A 21635-nucleotide genomic window follows, 5' to 3' on the forward strand; every position below is an offset into this window, starting at 1 on the left:
TGAGAATGTGTTGGTATAAAATTAGCAGTTGGCTCTACAAGGGATAGGGTACTGAGGTGTAGCGTCCATCAATTCACTCACCACAAATCCTCACTAACTGATTTCAAGCTACCAACATGAGGCCAATAAACTAATCATTGGGCAACAGGTGTATACAGTTCTCCCCTATAAGTCAGTGAAATTTCAGCTCCAGTGCATTTCTGCCATATAGTCTCTACATTATGTACACAAATTCATCATGTATAGGTATGTCCTATAATGTACAATGTACATATGCTTTCTAAAAACTAAAAATGCATCTTTGTGTTTTAAAAACGAGGTAGCAAAAATTAAATCCATAATCATTTTAACTACTAATCTCTAATCCTCTTTTTTGAAAATATTTGAAAAATCTTTTGGAACAGAGTAGTATGGAATGGAAATGAAGTAGTGAAAACTTGAGCTAAAAATGAACAGAATAGGTTCTATTAAAATGTGTCTAATCCAGACTGAGATAGTTTACCATTTGTTAGATCCTGCTTTTGTGCAAAGTGTCTGTGGATGGCTGGATTCTCCCCTAGTTCTTTCACCATTAGCAGCTTCTAAAGATTTGTGTCAGTCTGGATACTGAATCGTCCAGGTAGGGAAGGCAAGGTGGACGGCAACTCAGTGGACAAACAGTAATACATGGGGTAGATTTCAATATTTCTTTAAATCTACCGGTGAGAAAAACATTATAACTGCATTGCATTTGCGTGGATCTCATGGTGGTTCTGGGCAATTGAGCTATTCAAAGTAATGTCAGTATGAATGATTGATTAGTTTATCCTGCCTCTTTTTCCTTAAAACAATTTGAAGCACATTAAAAAACAACTTACTTATTAATGGCAGAATACTGAAGCAGATTTCTTAAACTAGTCATTTCCAACCTGCGTTACTGACAGCATGAAGTGAGTGTTGTTTAATTCTGAAGATAAACCATCGCATTTTCCAAAACTCTTAATAATTGGAAGGTAGATCTTAGAAAAAAGTTTTGACATTAATAGATACAAGCGAATTACCTCCAGTAATTTGAAGGCACATTACTAGGACAGCAAAATACATGTTATGTCCAAGCACATGTGAGATTCCAGAAAGCAAAATAAAGATTTCCCTAGCCGGCTTTAATTAAAGTTTATCTTGGTAAATGCTTCACTTATTATCATGTCAATTTTGTGAGGAGTTCAAACACAGACAATGAATGAGGTAAAAGGTTTTCACAGGAGGGAATTCTAACATTGATTCTGCATTTTGATGAAGTGTATTTATTTATCTTCACATCAATCCAAGTTAACATTTCTTCAGTATTCATTACTGCGTGAAGTTAGTTGTCAATGAACTTCTCTGCCAGGTCATTACAGTCCAAATAACCAGAAGGATTACCACACCAAGTGTCAGAAGAAATGAAGTTAAATCGTTATAGGGAAACAGTTTGCACAGTCTGCAAGCATACCATTGGTTGCAATTCCCCCACAAAGGACAAGGAGATAGACTTGTAGTGGTTTATTGGTTATTCACTGAGAGTGAGTACCTGAAGGAGAAGGCTGCCCCTTGACGACTCCATTTTTAGTCTTTTCCTCTGAATTCATTACTTCCTTGTAGATAAGTTCTGTAAAGAACAAATATCTGTGTTATTACTAAAAAAAAAAAAAACCAGCAAATTTCTCTTTAGTTCCTAGAGAGATTTATTACTTGATGACAAATAATAATGTTTCAAAGGAGTTCAGTAAATGAGTAATCATGATTCCTTCACTCTCTAGCTCCTTTTCCTTACAATTGGTACTGAGAATGACAGAAGGAGGAATTTTAAAGCGCAGTTGAATAAGTCAGTATGGGAAGAAGAGATATGCCTGCTGTCCTTTGAATTCTTGGGCAACTTCTGATGTGGTTTAGCTTTACCTAAGAGGGAATTTAATATCTCTTTTTCAAAGACCCATTTTTTTATGAGGACTCCTTAAGAGTTGCCCATAGTCTCATGAGTTTAAATTGTAACCAATGCTCCAATTTCCATCTCTTCACAGTTTTCCTGACTCATCTGTTGGATCTGGAAATCCAAGATTACTTAAAGTGCACCATGTTGAAAATTTGATTTTATTTATTTACAAACTGGCCTCCATTTTTGGCTTCCTCGCTGCAGTAGCTCAACTTGGATGTGTCAGTTCTGTGGATTCTTCCTCATTTTCTAAAAATCCTTCAGCCCATTCATTCTCACTTTTCAACGGCTTGCAGTTCATGTAATTATCACCTTTCACTGGTACTTCTTTCGCAATTTCTCCTAATTCAGCCCACATCTTCTAGTAACAACAATCAACTTCCTCATGGGCCCCCAGAGTAACTCCCTACCCTTACTTAGACCAAAGCTCTCCCCATTCGTCATCTCTGCTTTTTCACTTGCTCTACATTTTTGTACACATTCATTTTTCTGTATTCGCCAGCACGACCTCTTGATGAGCCCTGTTATTCTCTTTATGACATTGTTTTGAGCCCCCTGGTCCTTTCCTAATTACATTTATTAATTCCTCCACTGTGACTCAAAAGTCTCTTCTCTTCGAGTCATCTTTTTATGTGCATACTCATTCGAATATGAAAATCTGTTAGAACTATATTTGATTTTCTCACACATTAATTCTGCTCTGTGGTTATTTACACAAGTTTAACAATTCTATATAAACCACAACATCTTTTTCTTCTTGGTTTAATCCTCAGTACAAACATGAAGATGGAATATATAGTTGAAAATAGTTTCCATGGGGGGGAAAAACCCAAATCCATCTTTAAAGCAGAATTAAATCAGTTAGGCATACACATACTTTAATTCCAATTCTCAGATCTTGTATTTGCAGTAATTAATTCATATATCAAGGATTGTTCATTTTCAAGTCTAAAACTTTTAGATGTAATTTTAATTTTAATTATAAGTTCATGTCCGAACACAGAAACTTAAATTTTCAAATTTTTAATTGAAGCTGGCTTCCCAATGTGACACATACTTTAATAATCAGTACTGTTTTACAAGATACTGATCATTAATTCTTCTCATTCTTTAAAAAATGCAATATTGCTGCTCAAATGAAAAGACAAATGAGGCTTTAGGAGGTCTCAAAATGACCTAAGAGGATACAAATAGAAAATTATCTTTTATGGAATTGCTTTTCAAAGAATAGCCCCGAGGATGCTTTCTGAGTTGTAGTAAAGCAAAAAATGTAAACTTTTAAAGCAAAAGAGTCACCTTTCCACTCGTCGATGGTATGTTCTCTCTCATCCAACTGTTTGTCGTATATCTGAGGCGGAGGCTGCAAAGTGAAAGTGAATAATAAACCTTGGGCAGGAACTAAATATAAGCAGACTCTTACAGTACACAGGAACACCTTCCTCCTCAATAGCCAGGGTGATGGTCAGAAGCTTACATACACCAAATATTTCACAAGTTAAAATTTCCCTCAGCTGTATGGAAGATTAATGTCTTATATTAAGATTAATGTCTTATATTAAGACATTTACTGTCACTCAGTTAAATTGGCAGCTAAATAAGTCAGCAGAATCCAAATCCTGACAGGTTATTGACAAACATTTTCAAATGTAGAACCCATCCTAAAACAAATAGCACTTGACCTTTTACAAAACAAACAAGACACTTGATTTACAAGGTTCAGCGGCAGCTCTTTGCTCCCAGCACAACTGAACTGACACTACCGCATGATGATATTGTTCCACTTTAGACTTTCTGAAGGAGAATCCATATCTTTCAAGAGATTATAGTACTAAGCCTCAATTTAATGAAATACTTAATCACCTGTTGTTTTTGCTAAAGCATTATTAAATACCCTTAGATATAGTTTAATGCCCTATATCTAAGTCATGTTTAAGATCTTCTCCCCAACATACCCCAGAAGAAACTGTCAGTTAACTAGAGCGATGGGTAGCCTTGAATCCCTTGGTTGATGCTCTCGGAGACAGATCATGTAACAGGCCCTTCAGCCAACATTTCTCTTCCTACATGGAGTTTAATGGAAAAAGGAGACATTTTTACAGATCTACTTCTCTCCAGGAAGGAGGATATAAAACTCCTCCCAAACTTCTTGACCATGGTCCTTAAGGAGACCTACTGCTGTGGCTATAAAAGGCCCAACTCCGGCTAATTTACATGGATAGAGGAAAAAAAATACCATCTTAGAAAAAAATCAGTCACTGTGAGGTAGAGGAAGGTCGGGATGAGTAGTCACACTGGCTTGCGTGGGCTCAGACGCAAAGCAGAGCTTCGAGATTTCTGGTATCACAATACAGAAGACCCTGAAAATCATCCTTGGGTGACTTTGGCTTAGTAGGCGGTGGAGCTCTCAAAACGGCACTTCTTAGACTATGAACATGACGTTGAAAGAAAGCCTCTGGCTTCTAAGTTCTTTGGCCAGGGAGCAGAACCCAGTGCCATAGAAATCCTTCTTCACTGCATTCAGAACCTCTGGCTGCCCTCAGTCAGGAGAGATCCCAATATTTATCCCAGCTGTAGCATGCTAGGGCAGCTTCATACCCTGCATGGGTGGCTGGATATGAAACTTGGAAAGTTTGTCCAGTGGTAGTTGGACAACTTAGCAAAACGCTGAGATAAAGAGAAACAACTGGTAGTGCCAAGCACTGATTTTGTACCTGTGCTGGCTGCCTGGGGAAGAAGGACTGTAACTAGCTCCTGCAGTTCAGAGGCGGGATTCCTGTAGCTCTGTTCAGCAACAGTCAACTTAAAGAGTGCCGCCACATACCTGCAACACTGGTGAGAGTATAAAAACACTGACCCTGTAAGAGTAAAGGAACCTGGATGGTCAGGCATAGTGTACTGACTGACTGGACTTGACTGATGAAGGACCTTCCACCTCAAACCATAAGAACTGTCAAGTTATAGGTTATGTTTTAATGAGCAAAATGATACGATTTTGAAATCTTATGAAACTATTATCTTTTTTTTAAAGATTTATTTTATTTTTATTACAAAGTCAGATATACTGAGAGGAGGAGAGATAGAGAGGAAGTGGAGCTGCCGGGATTAGAACCAGCGGCCATATGGGATCAAGGCGAGGACCTTAGCCACTAGGCCACGCTGCTGAGCCCAAAACTATTATGTTAATAAGCTAATGCAAAGATCACTTCTGCTTCTGTAAAAGTGTTTTGCCGAGTGACAGATTTCCTGCTACATTTCTCCCTCAGAATCTGCAACACCGTGGTTAGACTGCTATTCCAGAAGCCTTGTCCAGGATGCACAGTGTGCACAAGCTCTGTGTACTGTTGGCATCTCTCTTCTTCTAGTTACAGATGCGGCAGAGCATCCTGAATAACTGCCTTCACCACGCAGTGTGACTTTACATTCAAGTTTCAAATTGAACATGGCTCAAGAGTATCCTTCTTGCCCAAGTTCCTAAATGCTTTTTTGTGTCTTTGCAACAAAGCTATTTTAGAAGGTTTTCCTTGGAGCTTCAGTATACAGTGGTTGCTGATGCATGACAATGTATATAGGTCCTAATCTCTCTCTCTCTCTCTCTCTCTCACACACACACACACACAGACACTACAAACAAAAATGCTGAGAAAACAAAGTGCCGTGTCTAAGATTTTTCCTGTCAACAAGCCAGAGTGCTATTAAACACACACACACACACGTACACTTTGTTTTTCAGGGATCTCTACAAATGGGTTATTTGTTCAGGTTTAGGTTGTTGTTTCTCTTTTGAGAGGGGATTCAAATGGAACCTGTAAGTTCACAAAAGGATGTCTTCTACATGGTCAAATAAAAAGGTAACTGACCACTAATACTCAAAGCATGTCCTGGCTGCCTTTTGCTGACGCAGCTCCTTGACAGTGTCATGGGAAAAGCAGCAGAGGCTGCCACAAATGCCTGGGCCTTTCGTCAGCCAAGGAAGAAGCTTCTGGATCCCGGCTTCACCCTGGCCGAACCATGGTGCTTGTGGCCATCTAAGGTATAGATGGAAGATTCATTTTCTCTCTCTCTCTCTCTCTGTATGTGTGTGTATGCCTTACCTACTTTATCAAATACATCCGTAAAAAATAATTAATGCATGTTAGTAAACTTGGTTGAGTTTGGCTTTTAATTGAAACCAAATTACACCAAGTTTCTTCTAAGAAAAGAATGTAGCTCTCTAGTTTCTAAGTTGAGTAGTTGATCAGATGATGGTTTGGTGCAACCTCTAAAGGATATAAAGAATGGAAAAGAGGAACTGAGATGGGTAATTGGTAGAGGTGAGCTTAAGTAGTATGCAAGCAGTGATGTCTATTTCAGATTTAAATATGTGATCTGAAATCCAGATGAAAGTTGTTGGGTAGCAATATATATTGTATTTTATCAGCAAGAGAAGTGCCTTGAAATCAAAATAGTGGATGAAGTCACTCAGGTAAAAGAGAGTAAAGTGTCAAGGTAGACTCTTGCAGACAATAAGTTTCAAAGACTGCACAGATAAGTTCATTAAAAAGGTGAGGAATGGAAAAACATTCAGAGAAGCATAGGGAAAAATATAAATTATAGTATCCTGAAAGCCAAGTGAGCTTGAGCTTCAAAAGGAAGAGGAAATTGGCAGCTTGTTATAAATGAAATATCTCAAGATTCTTTCATGGCACCAAAATTCATTAAGGGAAAATACCTTTGAACCCAGCACAAGAACTTTTCAATCTTCAGAATTGCTATCATACCCAGAAAGCAATCCCTGATGAGCATTTATAGGAAATGATACCTTAAAATTACTAGAATGATATGGAAAGAATGTCTTCAACAAACCTGGATATTACATAGGACTAAAAAAAGAAGAAGCTGTAGAACATGTGTCTTACATTTAGAAACAATAGTTATAATGCTCTCAGAAAATATCCTCCAACTGTTTGAGAACTTGAATGATCATTGCTCTCTGCCTGATTAAGGGAAGCAACTTTAAAGAAAATAAGAAATCACTATATTTTTAATTAATGTTTAAATATAGTATATATTGATAAAATTTATATATAATTATATATAAATAAATGAATAATCCTCTAAGTAAAAACAAACAACCACTCAAGAAATGTTTTGACATATATGCCTAATAATGATGCCATTTCCATTAAAATAAAAAATTAAAGAGTCCTTTGGAACAAATGGTAATTGGAGAACAATAAAACATAGGATACTGAATTTAAAGCAAAATGTAAAGTGAAAATCTCTGTAGAGCAAGAGACAGAAACACAAGATGGCAGAATGAGTGTATTTCCCACTTTACCCCAAACATTGTCCCATGAGGCACTCCCAACTCTGCTACGTGTTGTGGCTTGGAGGATGAGTATGTGGGTGTTCCACATGGCAATGCTGCAACACGGCATGTTAGACATCTGAGGTAACCAGTAATTTGAGGATGGAGGGAAAAAATCAAATTGCAGCACTTTTCGGCCACTGAGGTTTCAACAACTGGAACTATCTATACACTTTGCTTTTCTTTTTTTTTTTTCACTTTCTTTTTTTTTAATTATTTATTATTTTACTTCATTAATTACATTGTATTATGTGACACAGTTACATAGGTACTTGGGTTCTCCCCACCCCTCCCCATACCCTCCCACCATGGTGGATTCCTCCACCTTATTGCATAACCACAGCTCAAGTTCAGTTGAGATTTCCCCATTGCAAGCGTATACCAAACATAGAGTCCAGCATCTTATTGTCCAGTCAAGTTCAACGGCTTCTTAGGTATACCCTCTCTGGTCTGAAGACAGAGCCAGCAGAGTATCATCCCAGTCAATTGAAAGCTCCAACATACCATCAGCAAAAATTTACATCATTATGGAATTAATTGACATAGTAATACACTTTGCTTTTCTAAGACATCATGTCTGCATTTTCTTTCGTGTTCTCTATTTTTAAGAATGCAAAGCTCAGCTATAAAAAAAAAAGAGCTCTTGGCACAAAATACATGAAGGAGTCCAATTCATCATAATCAATCTTGGATTGAGGAACTGGGATTCAATGATGTTTTTGTTGCTGGGAATGAGTGCTTACAAAAGACATATCCCTTTACCAACATCTATTCAATCCCTAATTGAGTTTCCCAAGTTAAAACTTACTCTCTTGTGACTTAATCTTTATTAAGTAAAATGTGTGAATTTATTCTTTCCTTAATCTTCAAGATAGTCTTCTTTGATGTTGTTTCATCAGGGTCCTGGAATTCTAGTACTGGGAGACAGGTCAGAGATTATCTAGTGTCACCCTCATTCAATGTGCAAATGAGAATATAGAAACTCAGAATAAATCACTTGTCAATAATGACAAAGTTAATTAGTAGCAGAATTAGAAATAAAATGTGTGAATTTTTATGAGAAAAGATGGAATGAAAAAAAAAGTCCTTGTGAGTTGAAGAAATACTCAATTGGTTAATTCAACAATGACAAGTGGTTTTCATTAGTGACCCAGTTGAGGTTGTCCATCTGATCACTGAGGTGAGTGCCAAAGTTCTGTCTGTATAACACATGCAGCTTGAGCTGGTAATGATCAGAAAATTACTCAACAGTTTTATTCTTCACCAGTTTCTGTAGACATACCCTAGACATCAAAACCCCCCTACACATGAATCTCAAAAGAGATGAGAACTGGGTAATCTAAGTTGTACCAAGTTGTTTCTTTCATCCGTCTTTGAAGCCAAAGGGACATTTTCGGCTGCACCATTCCTGTTCTGAATCATATGAGGATCACAGGCTCTGTGTTTTTCTGTGGCTTCTTTGGTCCTAATTAAGCATCTTTCTGTGTTTTGCTGTCCTTTTTAAAATGTCAGGGAACGCTTTAAATACCACTGTGTTTCGGTATGTGCGTTCTCTGTTAGTTCAGCAGCTGGATCAAAGTAAATGGTGATGTCTCTGTTGAAACATGTCCTGTTTTTTTTCTTACTGATCATGACACTTGATGGTTGTCTTACTAGGGGTGGCTTATTGAAAGACTGTAAGCAGGTAGAGTACATTTTGGAACAGGATTTAAATATCAAGGAATCCATTTAGTGGAATACACAAAATTTGAATGTACTTTTTTGAGTAACTTTTCCGCTGCAACATTCACCAGCTCATACAAGGCCAAATGGAAGGCCAGACTGCGCCGGGCACTGGCCTAAAACCCAATGGCATGTATGAGAACTGGGTCTGAGAGTGGATCAAGTGGAGGAACTTGGGAAACTCCCCTGGCAAGTCATAGCTCCCGCTGGTGAACATGTGGTCCACACCTGGGCGTCGGACAAGCTGGGCAAAGTAGCTCCAACAGCTAGCTAATGTGTGATTGGTAATGGAATGGGATGTGCTGGGCAGGTCTGAGCAAACCTTAGCCTACAAGCAAAACTAAAAACCAGGATGGAGCACAGGTCATGCCAAACTAGGCTTTTGCACCTACTGGTCTGTGTGAGCCAGGGACACTAAGTCACAGTGTCTAAGCCAGAGGCCGGGATAGGTGAGAGGCTGAACCAAGCTGAGTCAGAGCAACCACTGGCATGCACGTGATCTATGATTGGGAACAGGCCTGGTTGGGGAGCTAAGGGAACACCCTAACTGGGCTGAGGTTCTCACCAAGAGGCACGTGTGGCTGAAATGGGGGCTGTGTTCTGATCAGGAAATGGCTGTAGTCTCCCTTGGCACAAGTGTGGACTGGGACTGGACGCACCAAGCTGAGCCAGACTCCAACACCCTCTGGTGTCCTGGAGGACCAGGGTAAATGTGAGACAGACTAGGCTAGGTTTCAACCCCTACTGAGTCATGTGCGAGCTGTATGTGGGTATGGATGAGCCATGGCTGGGCTGAAACATCCGACAGCAAGAACCAGTTTGGGTTGAAGGCCAGTCAGGAAAAGCCACTGTTCCTGCTAGGACAAGAGGTGAACTGAGTAGGGCTGGCTCATGGATCCACTGGTATGCGCAAAATCTGGCTTTGGGAGGGGTTCTGATGGAGGAGCCTGGGCAACTCCTCTGGCAGGACACAGACCCGGCAGGTAAGTGCAAGAAGCATGATAGGAAACAGCCCAGAATAGGCCATGGAAAGTTTCCCACTGGCACACATTCAGCATGGGTCAGGAGCAGACCAGGCTGAATCAGTTCACGTCATCCACTGGCAAATCCGAGCACCAGAACAGAGAGTGGGTTAAGCCAGGTTCGGTCGTGACAAAAAACAGTGCACAATACGGAAGGCCAAGGTGAGGTTGCCTGTACCAGATGTGACTGCAGCACACATGAGAACCAGGAAGGGAGGAGGCAGAGCCAGCAGGGGGAATATAGGGGTTCCTTTGCTGGACAGCTACTCCCACTGGAGAGCGTGAGTTGGGATGGGGGCAGACCAGACTAAACAGGGCTACAACACCTGTGTGCCTCATGTGGACTACATCAGGGAAAAGCCAGGCTTGGCTGATTATTCCTACTGGTACAAACAAAATTAGAGTGGGTAAGGGTTGTTTGGGCTTAGCCACAGCATCAGCTGGCAGAAACTGACACTGGGGGCTAGTTCTCTCAAGTCAAACCACAGAACCACCTGGAGAGTGCATAATCTGGGAGTGAGAAAGACCTGGGAGAGAAATAATGGGCTGGGGTGGCTAGACAGAGAGGCACCCAACAACATCAGTGAGGGCTGGATAGTTGAGCTGGTTAGATGGAACTAAGCTTCAATACCCATCGACATGTATGAGAGCCAAATGGGATGTGGGACAGACTGGACTAGTCTCCTGCACATACTGGCAAACCAGGGTAGGGGGCGGACCTGGTGGGGGTTACTGTGGGTCGCTCTGACTAGGCTTCAGCTCTCACTGGTTTATGTGAGGGCTGAGTATGTGCTGGGCAGAACCAGGCTGGATTGCAACACCCATTGGTTCCAGTGGAAGTCGGGGCTGAAAAAGAACCAACCCAGCAATTGCAACCACCAGCTGATCAGGCCCTGTGCTTGCTAGAACATACAAGAATCTGGTCTGGGAACACCTCAAAATTTCTTTGGGGATCTCTCCAATCAAAATGCCAGACTCAGAACCCTAACCAAGAAAAGAGAGAAGACAGAACAATTCAATCAACCACCTCAGCTATATGTTGGCAGCAAAATACTGGGCAAATGGAGACACTATGATGGACTATGTCAATCAGTGGATTCTTCAAAGACCTCATCATGCTAGGAGTGGTGAGATTAGTAGCGATTCATAACTGGTGAACTATCAAAACCACTTGAGCAAGTATCTCAGAGCATGTCCCACACCAGGGACCTGGGGTGGATGGGAAACTGGGTGGGGCTTCTCCCTCAATATCCCCCTTTGCCTCAGATACATGAAGGAAACAACATGGAAATAACAGTCTTACCCACTTTCCTATAGACCTTGTACCTTTTTACCCTAATTAACTATGTAAAGATTGTCCAAAATATAATAAAAAATGAAGAAAAAGAAAACAAAAAAGCTAACAACAAAAAAAGAATTTTTCACTAGTACATTTCTCACCTCATGATTTTTAACTTATACTTTAGAAGTAATAATTTATGGGGCACTAAATAATAAACTTAAATAGTTTTATCACCAATTGATCAAATTCAGTGTACTAGCAATACAGAGAAATATCAAAAGAACTAAGTATAGCTATTATCTATGGTCATATAGCTTTTTTTCATTATGTGAATTTGAAACAACAGCCTGTTAGAATATCTATTATTAAAAGCCAGAGGATGGGACCAGGGTTGTGGCATAGTGGATTAAGCAGCCACCTGCAATGGCGGTATTTCATATGCACACCCATTTGAATTCTGGCTTCTCCATTTCTAATCCAGCTCCCTGCCAATGAGCCTGGGAAAACAGAGGAAGATGCCCCAACTACCCAACCACCAAATGCCCACACACCAAGTGAGAGACTCAGAAGGAGTCCGTGGCTCCTGGGTTCCACCTGGCCCAAGCCTGACCACTAAAGCCATTTAGGGAGTAAAACAGCAAATGGAGAAACTTTCTTTCTACCTCTCTGCCTTTCAAATGGATAAAATGGATCTTTTTTTTTTTTTTAACAGAAAAGAGAGGCCAACTTAGTGGTACATGAGGTTAAGTCCTAGCTTGAGATCCTAACATCCCATATGCAAGGCTGACTGTACTGCTTCCACCCAGTTCCTGCAAATGCACCTGGGAAAGAAGCACAAAACGTCTCCAGGACTCCAGCCTCTAACACTCACATGGGATACCCAGGTGGAATTTCCAGCTCTCAGCTTTAGTCTCACCAGAAGTGGTTGTCGAGGGACAACCAGCAAGATGAAAATCTCTTGCTTGCCCTCTCTTTCTATGCTTTTATTTTTATTTTGTTTAAAGATGTATTTGTTTTTGTTACAAAGGCAGAGTGACAGAGAAGGAGAGACAGAGAGATCTTCCATCCTCTGATTTATTCCCCAAACGGCCAAAACATTCAGAGCTGAGCCAATCCAAAGCAGAAGCCAAGATCTTCTACCACGTCTCCCACATGGGTGCAGGAGCCCAAAGACTTGAGCTGTCCTCCCCTCCATTGCTTTCCAAGGTTATAAGCGAAGAACTAGACCAGAGGTGGAGTTACTGGAACATGAACCAGTGCCCATACGGGATGCTGGCATTGCCGGAAAGAGGATTAGCCTACTAGGCCACCAGTCCAAGTCCTTTCTCTGTCTTTCAAACAAACAAATAAAACTTTTTTAAAAGCCAGAATACTACAGAGATATTAGCACTCTAAATCTCATCGCTGCATTATTCACAATAGTTGAGATGTGTTCAGCTTTAAAGAAAGAAGTGGAGAGGTGTTCAGACGAACGTTTGAAACATAGGTTAATATACCAACATTCCATATTAAAATGTCTGGGTCCCAGGCCTGGCTCCAGCTGCTAATCACAGCTTCCTGCTAACACAGAGTCAGCAATGATGGCTCAAGTAGAGGGCTGTTCCTCTCACCTGGGAGATCTGGACTGAGTTCTTGATTCTCAGGTCTGGCCCAGCTCAGCCCTGACCATAGCAGGTACTGGGGAGCGAGTCAGATGAAGGAAACACAGTCTATCCCTACCTGCGACCTGCTGCCTGCAAAACAAACAAACAAACAAACAAAAAAAAACAAGAAGAAGAAGGAAGGAAGAAGAGAAGGAGGAGGAAGATTTGGAAGATAAGGAGGAGGAAGAGGAAAAAGAAGGCAGGAGAAGGAAGAGGAAGAGAAGCAGAAGAAGGTGGAGGAGGAGATCCTGTTGCAACAATATGCATGAACCTGGAAATGTTAAATTAAATAAAATAAGCCAGATACAGAAAAGCAACCATCACACAACCTCAAAAATGCAGAGAGTGATAAAGTGGATTTCAGAAATGCAGAGAGGAGTATGGGTACCTGGATCTGGAGTGGGTAGAGAGGGATGGGAAGATGTTGCTGGAAGAGTGCAAAATTTAAATGAGATAGAAGGCAAAAGGTCAAGAGATCTAACGTACAACACAGTTGTAAATGTAGCTGATAACAATGTGCTGCATTCTCTAAAGCGGTTGACAAATCAGATCTTTAAAAATGAGTATAGCATGTAATGCACATGTTGATTAGTTCAGTTTAGACATCTTCACAAGGTTGATACATGTCAATACATGTTGTACGTCATTTATATGTACAGCTTTCATTTGTTGGCTTTTAAAAAAATCTAATGGCTTGAAAGTGCTCTACTTGGGCCCAGTGCAGTAGCCTAGCAGCTAAAATCCTTGCCTTGCACACACTGGGATCCCAAATGCACGCTGGTTCATATCCTGGCAGCCCTGCTTCCCATCCAGCTCCCTGCTTGTGGCCTGGGAAAGCAGTCAAGGATGGCCCAAAGCCTTAGGATCCTGCACCTGTGTGGTGGACCCTGAAGAGGCTCTTGGCTCCTAGCTTCGGATCAGCTCAGCTTCAGCCATTGCAGCTGTCTGGGGAGTGAATCAATAGATGGAAGATCTTCCTCTCTGTCTCTCCTCCTCTCTGTAAATCTGACTTTTCAATAAAAATAAAGTGATTCTTAAAAAAAGAAAGAAAGAAAGTGCTCTGCTCTGGGGTGGGGATGGGCGGAAGGAGCTAATCAGACCAGTTTCTGAAAACGAATCCAATGTCACTATGCTTTCCACAGTTGTGCGGCATTCCATTCCTAGAAGCAGATCCTGAGAAGGGGATTCATGTGCAAGTGATCTTTGTGGAAGTGGAGCACCACAGAGTGCGAACAAGGGGAAGGAGGGGAACTGTGAATGGAAAAAGTTGAGAATTGAATGAGAACTGTTTCAATGGAAGTCACGCAGAGCTATGTTAACCAATAAGAAAGATGTAAGAAATTAAGACCAAGAGATTGAAGATCCCCATGAGAAGTTTTTGGTGTCATTTCTGCCCAAGGGGTTGGTGATGATGGTGGATAAATGACAGGTTATGACAACTTTAATATGAAGGGACATGGAAGGCAGCACCAAAAGATTTCTCAGGATCTGAGCCAAACATCTGGTAGGAATGTAGTGCCATGGAGTGAGGGGAGCAGGAAGAGCAGATTCCTGCGGACAGCCGACATGCCCAATCCAATGTTCAACACGTTGGTTTGACATATCAATTTCAATTCCAGTGACTGTTAGATTCGTAGAGTGGGATCTGGGACAGCATCTTGAAACCATGAACAGATTCCAACCACCAGAGGTAATTAAAATCAAACCTGTGAAGCAAGCCAAGACCACCGTGCAGAAAAGAAATCAGAGTGTCAAGAGTAGAACTTGTGGGCTACATGGTTCTGAGGGAGGAAGAAATATATGAGATCCAGCAAAGGAGGCTGGAGGGAGTGCCTGCAGCCTACCCACCAGAGAGATCTGGGAGATGCTCATTTTCCTTACACATGACATGCAGGGAGGCTAGGAGTAAGCTGGGACAAAGCAGCTTCAAAGTCTAACAAAGAAGTGAACTAGCAAAATTATGAGTAACAAGACTTATCAGAAGACTTTTATTTCCTTCTACATAGATTCAGCTATCAAAGCGAAGTCACTCCATCTCCAAAGGCAGGACTGGCATCAAAGATGTTGTCTTGGCTTCTCTGTTCTTTGAAATCAAAGAGGTCAGCGCATGTTTATTTTTATGAAGTAATCATTGTGGAAACTGAAAAACAAGATACACAGGGAAGGAGGAGAGCCACACATAGCAAAGACACGGCCATACACAAAGAGAACTGAATCCTGGGTTTTCTTTACATTTTCGGACCTTGAGTGACTGATTCCACATCATCATCCCAGAGAAAATTAATATGCAATGGACATATCATGACATCCTTGGGACCACCTTCTCTTATAGGGATGGAATTAATGCGTGGAGAGAGTAAAGTCAAAATTAAAGCCCAAATCTACTGAGTACAAGATCTACACTCTGCAACTTTTTACCCAACATGGCTTATAATACGTGTAAAGTTTCTACTACTTTAATGCAGTAAAGTAAATTTTTCTAAATGTTTTCTTGGGCAAACAAAGAAAAGTGGAACAATGGAGGGGAATTTTTCAATGCTATCTCTATTGGGTGCGACCCTGAAAAATGCTATTGATTTGTATTACAGAGAAATTCCCATGTCCACACATTACAAAGGGCTGTTCACTGTCCTCGCATTGTGATGCTGCCACCTTGTGGCTGAAAATGGGGGACAGATGAAGTAAAAGGTCCTTTGGTGTGAGTTCATCATCTCATAAACTTGCTAACCCAGGAGTTCTCAACAATGGCTGCCTAATAAAATGAGACAGGAGCTTTAGAAGCACTAATGCTTGGATCCCACCTCCAGAGATTCTGTATGGAGGTCTGGGCATTAGGGTATTTCAAAACTCCCCAGACAGTTGTAATGTGCAACCTTCTGTTCCGACCACTTCAATGATAATAAAACAAAGTGTCATTTGCCTGAGTGTGATTTTTTTTAAATGTAAGAGAAAACATTCTATAAAGAGTAACTGGTTTTCTGTCAAATTTCAATAATATCTATTTTTTTAGTAAAACAAAATCACTTGTGGAAAAATAACACCACAAATCCGGGTGCAATTTTCAAGAACAGAAAAAGCAGACTTGTCAATTACAATCAAGTTGTGAACATGAGCTTCTATCTTTAATGAGTGAGTGTCGCATCTGAGCCTCTAGAATAAATCTTGGGTTTCCTGGAAGGGTCAGTAGACTCAGAGCACCCTTGATTTTGTGGTTGGAAGGACAAATGATCTTGGGCAAGACACTTGTTTGCAGGGAGTTTCACATACTGTTTTATTCAGAGGATGAATTTCACATATGGAACAAACATCCTAATGGGTAATTTGACAAACCACTCTTGAGATCTCAAACTATGCAAATCATTGCATTATAATCTATTATATGTGGAAAACACTAATTTTGCTTGGGGACATCGTAGCACTAAATGACCAGAGGAACCCTTGAAAGCTGGTAATGCAAATTTTAATTATAGTGTGAGCTGAGTATAATTAGGAAGCTTAATTAAATAATGCTCCAGCGGTTTGGCAAGAAGTTAAGTCTAGCTTTTCCTATTTTTCATTCCATTCTGTAGTTTTCTTAGATGTTAGGTCACAAATTTATTAGCCTTTCACCATTAAAAGTGTAATCATGTCTTGAAAATGAAAATTCTCTTTACTCCTCCTTGGAAATTAAATTTTCTGCAGTTGTTTAAACTTAAAAGGCTCAGTAGTTGCGTCACAAACAGCCAAAGCCCAAGTCATCAATCTTTCTTTTTAAATTCATTCAATACTGAATAACCACTACATGTAATTATTCATCCTTTAATTTTTCCCCTTTAAACCTCAAATCTAATAATTTATACTTGAGGTCAACTCTTGGTCCACCAACATCTCTTGAATCTTGTGCCCAAACCTGCTGTCAGCTCTGACCTTTGTGCCAATAAATTCATTCCCCTGTCTTTGCCCTGCTTTTCTCTACTACAGTGCCACTTTACAGATACCCTGACCTCGCAAAGTCCAAATCAGGTGCTGTTCTGTATTCCTTAAAGTTCTCCTTTTCCCGAGGTTAATACCATATGATCTATAATAGTGCTTAGAAACTCATTTCTCATGCAGTCCCTGCTTGTCACATCCCAGACCCATATATTTTCCCACTCCTGTTCATTGAGTCGCCCTCAAAGATCTGCAGTTCTCCTATCCTTCCATGCCTCTGGCTTTCTGTCCATCTTTCTGCACTTGCAGAGTGTCCTGCTTCATCTTTTGTGCATCCGTTTGGACGTCGTTACCTCCAGGCAGCCTTTTCTAACCTGTATGGATGACTGCAGTTTTTCCTATGTGTTTCCATTGCACAATACATTTAACAAATGGACCACTTGTCATTCAGTACAACCCTGTTGCCTTATAACTAGCTGGTGAGGAAAAAGATCTGAGGACAGTTTGTTTGTTCACCGGTGTCTGCGCTGTATGAAACATACAGCAAAATATTCAATTAATGTGAGCAATTATCGTGCTCAAAAACATACTATGCCTGAAGTTGGAAAAAGCTTTTCAGTTAAAGAGATAAAAAAAAGATGGTGTATTGGACATGATTTAAATGATTTTTAAAGAACAATAAGCCTCCAGCTACATATGGACCAGCCACACAATCCTAGTGAAGGTGCCAAATAACCATTAACATTCACAATCCTTAGGGTCTCCAATGGTAAAGTTAAATTCATTCATTCAATAAATATTAATGACATGATTACTAAGCTCCAGGGCATGCTCTAGATTCTCAGAATAGAGTTATACATCAAAGTTAATCTTTTTTCATGGATTTTCAATTCGAGTGCACAGACAATGGAAAGGGATGTGTAATGCCACACCATAATAACACAGAGTGAAGGAGATTAAGGTGCTAGAGTGTAACAGAGCTATGCTCTTAGTGGAAAGGTCAAGAAGGTTTCTTAAAGCAGGTAGCATTTAAACAAAGCAAAGGTGAGATTCAATGGACAACAGGAGGAAGGATGTTCCAGGCACAAGGACCTCCAGTACGGAAATGCAAGTAGAGCAGCTTGCTTGGCAGGATAAGGAAACCACCAGGAGGCCCGGACACTAGAACAGAGTGAAAATTGGAATCATGGAAGACGTAATCAGAGAAGCATTTATGGGCCAGATCAATTTAATTGTCTTTTCCAAATTATAATTATGAGAACACATTGGTGGTCACTTATCACCGGCACCTTTTAACTTAACCAAGAACAGATTCCGATAGAAAACCTCAGAATGTATTGCTTGTGAGGGTGAGTGTGCTCCTATACATGTTGAATTACAATACAAAATACAGTTCATATTGAGACTCATGACAGTATCACATAGAGACATGAGCACTGATGGGGACTTTGAGTCTTACTGTAAATATGATAAAAAGTCTTTAGAGAGTGTCAGCTGGGGGATTGCAGGGCCTGTTCCACATTTTAAATGGAAAATAAAGTCTAAGCACTTTGGAGAGTAAGTCTTAATGGAACAAGAGTGGAGCTGAGAAACAAGTTAGGCTACTCCATGATCTGTAGTAGAGGTGATACTTGTACAAACAAGGGCTGAAAAATGGTTCGAGTAAGAATGTGTTAAACAAGATTTGTTGAAGAAAATCATCATTTTTAGAGTTTTTGATTCTTAGATAATGTTGCCTATGGGATAAGATTTTGTAAACTCTGAGAAGTGACCAGCACAGCACAGCCAATTTGAATGACAGTCATTGTTCACACAAGAGACATATGTCACAGCTCTCACTGTTCTCAGCATTCAGTAGAAAAAGCTGGATGCCGCCTCCCAAGGTTCCAAGGAGTGGCACTGAGGAGCTAGGGAAGCATGAGGAAGTTTCTCGGGGAGTTAACTTTAAATTCTGAGAACCCATAGCTTTTGTGGTAAGGTTTCCTTTCTACCACCAAAAGGCCACGTTAATCTCAATGTATAGTATGGGCCAGCAAAGAACCATAAAGGAATGAGAAAAAGTTCTAAGCTGAAAAATTCCACAGTTTCAGCACATATATTTCTGAGTTAGTCTACTAAGGCCATATGCATTTACACTTCTGCCCTACAGTCACAAAATAGAAGCAAAATGAACAAGAGGACAAGGATCTTCATCACTCCTCTGTCAGACATGACCCAAAACTGTGCCATCCTAGAGGTATCAACCACAGGAAACCTAGCTAGCACTCCTGGCTAGCAAGTGACACGCCTGGGGTTATGAATTCACAGTGGATACAGAAATGTATGAGGGACTTGGATGTTTCATTAAGAAAAACGAATTTGAATATACTCTTTTTAGAGGACTCCAATGCCATTTTAATTTGAGCAGAAAACAATTACAATTGAGTTTTTGTGAACGTGATGGAAATAAATGATATGTTCACTTCTCTTAGGTGATAGAGATCAAAGGTCACACTTAAAATATTGCAATCGCATCCGTAAGATACCTGTTTGATAGCATCATGTTTTTTGTTTGTTTGTTTGTTTGTTTTGTTAGCATTTTACAAGAGTGGCTGAAATGTCTTATTCCTCTATAAGACTATAACCTATTGAGCAACAGGATTTATGTCTTTTGAGGTTAATAATGAATGAATTCTCAATGGCGGCACAAAATTGAAACAATAAACACCTTGTTGAGTGAGTGGCTCAATCCCTTGAGTGAAGGTCTTCTCTCTGAAGTGGTTGTCACGTGTTTTTCCATCCCTGCAGCATGACCTTGGTCTCACACTTTCTACATCTTGGCATTTTCCCCTATCCTAGAATCCCGTGGTTTTGGAAAGAAGATTACAAGTAACCATATTTTAAACTAATTCATTGCAAGTCAAGTTTTTGCTTAGACTGTAGCTAAGCCTTCCATTCCTGGGGAGCTAGTCATTATTTAAGAAGTCCTTGATGAATGTGTAACAATTCAGAATAGAATTAAACTCTTCTTTGCAATTCAAAAGGAATCACGGGGCAACAAAGAAATGAAAGTTAGCAAGACCGCATCAGGGGGTTGTTTGTGATAGATTGCTGTCCTTTATAAACAGCCTTCTAGCACATACATTCCAAAACAAAATCCCCAGATTTGCTTTCTGCTGAAGTTAATGCACAACAACATACCTCTTAGATGAGAAGTTTTCAGTAGAAGTGCCTGAGGCAAAGTTATTTTATCCCTCCACTTCCTGTAGAAGAACCTGAATAGAATTGAGTTTTCACAAAGTACATAAGGACAGAAGTCAGTTCTCCTTGGAATTAGAAGCTGTGTGTGGGGAAGGAGGGGATGTGGGGACAGGTTCTTTTCATGAACAATTTAAAGCGTTTTTCATAGACAACGCTTTTCATTCATGTTCACAGTGATTGGTGGGTCACTCTTCTACAAATGACACTGTAAGTTTCATATGAAACCAGCAGAAACTTACAGGAATTTTTTAAATCATTCTTACAACCACCTGGTTATTAGAAAGCAACATAATAGTTTTACAAAACTACATACTCCTTGAAAGATCATAAAATTTTAATAGACATGTAAAAAGGAAATGTAGCCTTTTCAATAGGCTGTGTCTTCATTGGATGGATCCATCCTACCTTCACCTCACCACATAGCATTAGCATGCTCTAGGGCCTGCGCTATGGTCTGATGCCGGGAAGAAAATATTCAGATCCAGCCTTATCCCTGAATCTTAAGGTTACCATGATGTAGCAGTCAAGGATGCTCACTGGCTACTCTTTTTCAGACTTTTTTGGGGGGCGGATTGCAGTTTTCAATCTTACATTCTGCAGAATTTTGTTCACAGTAAAGTTATGATAACGTTGTGACTCATCCCTATGGTTTCAACGGAGGCTAAAAAATTCAGTGTAAACATTCTGCAATGTTTAATGACTGTCTATTTTCACATGACCATCCATATTGATTTTCCACATTATTAAGAATTATAACTTCTAATTACTTTTCCTTCCTCTTACAATAGGACATTTCTTAATTTAATAATTAATTAATAATCCTAACCATAACATGATTAACTCTAAGCAGCTGCTGAAATGAGAATAATTTACCTCTGATCTTTTCTGTGTAGTGAATAAATTATGCCCTTTTATTTTTGATAAATAATTTTTGATCAATTTTCATGTTGCATCACAACAAAAACACCTTCTCATAAAATGGACAATGAAACAAATGAACATCTTTGGAGACACATATAGCAGAGAAAAAAAAATGGAGGTTGAAAAGAAAGCAAGTTCTGAATTGGAAGAAACAAATTAGAAGTACTATATGAGGAAAGTTGGACCTGTCATTTTCATGAAACCTGTGTTATTTACTGCAGAATAAGCATACTCTAAAGCAATAAATCAACTGCCAACTAAATCCTTGAATGGCTTACAGTACAAGAAAATTGCTAGTTGTGTGAATAGTAGATAATAACTGTTAATTTCTAATTCTTGAATATATGTCATATTAAAATTGTCTAGGACATCTGAAAACCTTTTTCATAATGTCAATAATTCTTGACATCACAATAATGAAAATTGAAAGCGTGGTATTTTATACATACCAACTTCTGTTGCATCCCTTTTTTAAGTACAAAAGAAACAGAACACCTATTGAAGGAAGAGTCTTAATACAAATGCAAAACTACTCCAAGGGACTAGTTTGTGATTTTCTTAAAAAGAGCATAAAATCAGTTGGTTCTCTATAACCAAT

At 39.8% G+C, this 21635-nt stretch overlaps 1 protein-coding gene across 12 annotated transcripts in view; it reads right to left on the minus strand.

The window, feature by feature from the left end:
• Positions 1-21635, minus strand: part of MAPK10 (mitogen-activated protein kinase 10) — a 444107-nt gene that overhangs the window by 9248 nt on the left and 413224 nt on the right. For 11 of the 12 annotated variants that reach the window (XM_058667094.1, XM_058667090.1, XM_012928535.2 and 8 more), the window contains 2 exons: positions 3248-3311; positions 1550-1627 (listed from right to left, as the gene is read on the minus strand). In XM_058667094.1, coding sequence (XP_058523077.1) covers positions 1550-1627; positions 3248-3311 — 142 coding nt within the window. Of the gene's footprint in view, positions 1-1549; positions 1628-3247; positions 3312-21635 lie in introns of those variants that run through there. The other variant, XR_009245850.1, reaches the window with a different exon arrangement.

The sequence above is a fragment of the Ochotona princeps genome, chromosome 7 (genome assembly GCF_030435755.1).
Source record: "Ochotona princeps isolate mOchPri1 chromosome 7, mOchPri1.hap1, whole genome shotgun sequence".
NCBI classification, from domain to species: domain Eukaryota; kingdom Metazoa; phylum Chordata; class Mammalia; order Lagomorpha; family Ochotonidae; genus Ochotona; species Ochotona princeps.